This window comes from Esox lucius, chromosome 1 (assembly GCF_011004845.1).
Source record: "Esox lucius isolate fEsoLuc1 chromosome 1, fEsoLuc1.pri, whole genome shotgun sequence".
Lineage (NCBI taxonomy): Eukaryota > Metazoa > Chordata > Actinopteri > Esociformes > Esocidae > Esox > Esox lucius.
In genome coordinates this window covers 40,171,744-40,175,076 of record NC_047569.1, presented here as the reverse complement: position 1 = coordinate 40,175,076, position 3,333 = coordinate 40,171,744, and the positions used below count along the sequence as shown (strand labels likewise).

At 51.2% G+C, this 3,333-nt stretch overlaps 1 protein-coding gene across 1 annotated transcript; it reads left to right on the top strand.

Annotated features, from left to right (window-relative positions):
• The first annotated feature begins 293 nt into the window (after window positions 1-293).
• Window positions 294-2,963, top strand: LOC114839445 (non-classical arabinogalactan protein 31-like). Its single transcript, XM_034291342.1, has 2 exons — window positions 294-954; window positions 2,797-2,963. Exons 1-2 carry the CDS (start codon window positions 294-296, stop codon window positions 2,961-2,963), a joined length of 828 nt encoding a protein of 275 aa, XP_034147233.1.
• The last annotated feature ends 370 nt before the right edge of the window (window positions 2,964-3,333 follow it).

Below are 3,333 nucleotides of genomic sequence, written 5' to 3'. Positions count from 1 at the left end.
CAACATCCAGTGAGGATCAAACGTATTTGATTCAACAGAGGCATCATTATCCAATAGAACCATGACACATGATAAACCAGAGCATCTGGCAACAGTCACAAACTAATAGACTGGCCACGTCCTAAATCACACCCTATTCCCACCACCAGTGCACTGCTGCCGACATTGGGCCACAGAGCTCTGGCAGAAAGTAGGACACTCAATAAGGAATAGGGTGCCATTTGCCAATCAGACGCCGTCTGTCACCACCAGCTCCGTGTGCGGTTCAACTCGGCTGGTATAAAACAATAGTGATGGGCCAAACTGACTATCACAATGCAGTTGTCATCTCAGAATTAGGCAGTAGCGCCCTGCCACAGCTGGGGAATGGAACAGCTTGGTGTGCGTTCCTGCAGATGAGTCGAAGCAGCAACGCCGAAGCGATGAAATACCGCCGTATCAGTCGAATCAAATATCGCCCTTCTGTCCATCCGCCCAACCCCCCGCCCAACCCCCCGCCCAACCCCCCGCCCAACCCCCCGCCCAACCCCCCGCCCAACCACCCGCCCAACCCCCCGCCCAACCACCCGCCCAACCCCCCGCCCATCCACCCACCCGCCCAACCCCCCGCCCATCCACCCACCCGCCCAACCACCCGCCCAACCCCCCGCCCAACCACCCGCCCAACCCCCCGCCCATCCACCCACCCAACCCCCCTCCCATACCACCCGCCCAACCCCCCGCCCATCCACCCACCCGCCCAACCACCCGCCCAACCCCCCGCCCAACCACCCGCCCAACCCCCCGCCCATCCACCCACCCAACCCCCCTCCCATACCACCCGCCCAACCCCCCGCCCATCCATCCACCCGCCCAACCCCCCGCCCAACCCCCCGCCCATCCACCCACCCAACCCCCCTCCCATACCACCCACCCAACCCCCCTCCCATACCACCCGCCCAACCACCCGCCCGTGTAACTAGGTGAGAAAAAGTAATCGAATCTAACGGGAACAACGCTAGCTCCGCTGAACAGACAACACAAAACACAATGCCGCGCTTCTGTTCAAATCGAGTGTGGAAATACAAAAGAGAGAAATTTAGTTATTCAGGTAACCCACCAACTTTGCCTGAATGAACTCTGAGGTGTCGATCGCCCTCCGATTGATATGTCTTCTTCCAGAACCATCATCTCTCTCTTCTCTGCCCCAACCCATTGTCTCCAGGCAACTGCCCAAAAGAATGAGAGCAGTTGGCAGCTGTGCTAATAAGTAATGTATCTTTCGTGACACTTCATGTGGGTGATTCCTTTATTTTGTCTGCTTCCCGTGGCGTTGCCGTGGATACTACCCAGCTGTCCCAGGAGTGTTCCAGATGTCTACCTACGTTCGCTCAGTGTCCAGTTCTGGTGGAGTACACGCACATCTTTCCCACGCACACCTTTCCCACGCGCACCTTTCCCACGCACACCATCTCTAGGCACTTCTCGGTTGGCAGTCGGACTTGCCGTGTGCAGGTGCGTAAAGTGCTTTGCAGGCATGGCTCCCCCTGAATACATTTGATTCAAATGCTGAGAACCCTACCACTTCATGATCGATACATATCTAAAGCCATCCCTTTAAATAATGTATTTCATTGACTCATTTTGTGTGAAGACTCACTAGACTAGACCATGCTTACCATAAATGTACCTCTCAGTCTCCCAATACTAACTTTGCTCTCCACAACACATGTTCTATTATTTACAACCCCCCCCCCCACCCATTGCATAATGACCCAATTTCTAACCAGAAGCTAGATTTTTGTTCATGCTGACACTCGACAAAAACTTCACATTCCGGCAGAGTCAAAGATGGAGATGTGTCCTCTCGGGTACATCTTGCTACAATGATTTGGTTATTAACGTCTCTTTCAGACAAAGGGTATTCAGCAGTATGCGCTGGAAGAGAGCAAATTCCCCTGCCGACTTCTACCCGTCCACCTGTGAGGTAGGAAGGCCAATCTGCTGACCCGCTTTGGGCCCATGGGACACGATGAGGATTCAAACTCTTGCCCGCTGTGGTGCTGCTGTGATTCAGGACACTACCTTAGATTTCTTCTCCAACAACCTCCTCCCCTGTTTTTGGCAGCTGTTTCACCACATCAACCATGGAGTGGTATCTGAAACAATCAAAATAACTGTCACTCCCTTCTCAAATCATCCTCAGAAATTATCCTTACAAATCATCCTTGCAAAATATCCGAAATAATCATCCTAAAATAACATCCTAACAAATCCTCCTTACGAATCATCCTATAAAAAGCATCCTAAAATATAATCCTAACAAATCACCCTGCTCTATTTGTACCCTTCCCAATAAAAATAAAAACAAAATCATCCCAGTTTCTGAACTTCTCTGCTATGGGAATTTACTTTTGCTTAGAGATCCTAAAACAAGTAAATATTCACGTGGACTCATCTAACCCAAAACCTACGTCTGATATAATTTCTGTCTAGGACTGTTTTGAACTAACATTTCAGCTTTCCTACTTACATCTTTGATCATGTCTGTTCTGTTGGACTCAACATAAAGTCACGTTTCTCCCTCCCTGTGCCGACTGATTGACCACCTCCTCCTACACTCCACAACACTGACAAATGACTCATCTCCTTCTGCAACATCAAAGCTGTTCAGCTCCCTGTTGCCAACTGATCTGCCCCCTTGACCATAGCCTTCAAACCCCAGCTGAACCAGCTGCCCAGTTCATCATTGTCCAACATCTGTGTTCCTCAACTCTTTGGCCTCCCTCCTCCACCTCAACCGCTCCTCCCCGTCAGGTTCACCCCTGAACTCTGTGCCCTGGAACAAGCTGGATGCCGACGAGGGCACTTGTGCAGAGGGACTCACTATCCAGAGAATCCCCTTCGGCAGAGCCAGTGATGCCTGGACCCCAACTCCTCCAACAGCTCCAATCGGATCTCGCAAAATCAGTTCTCCGCTGTAATCAAACTTCAGCCATGGGATGACATCCTCTCTACTTCCTCCATTGGCCACTCCAACTTGGTCCTTCATTTCTTCAAGGACAACATCAACAAAATCATCTCATCTGTAAATGATTGTTCTCCCTTAATTCCCCACGCGCCGGGTCAACCTCCCTCATGTCACCCCTAAAATATGTCAGTCTGCATTCGCCCACAAGGTTCTCCCCAGCTGGATCTTGTCATCACCTCACCACAGCTCTCATCAAATCGTGCGTACCTGCTCTTTGTCAACACATCATTGTCAACCTTTCCCCCACCAAGGAATTGGTTCCCATGCAGCTACTGAACGGACGCCATCACCCCTGCCTAAAGAAAGACTGAACTGGACATCAC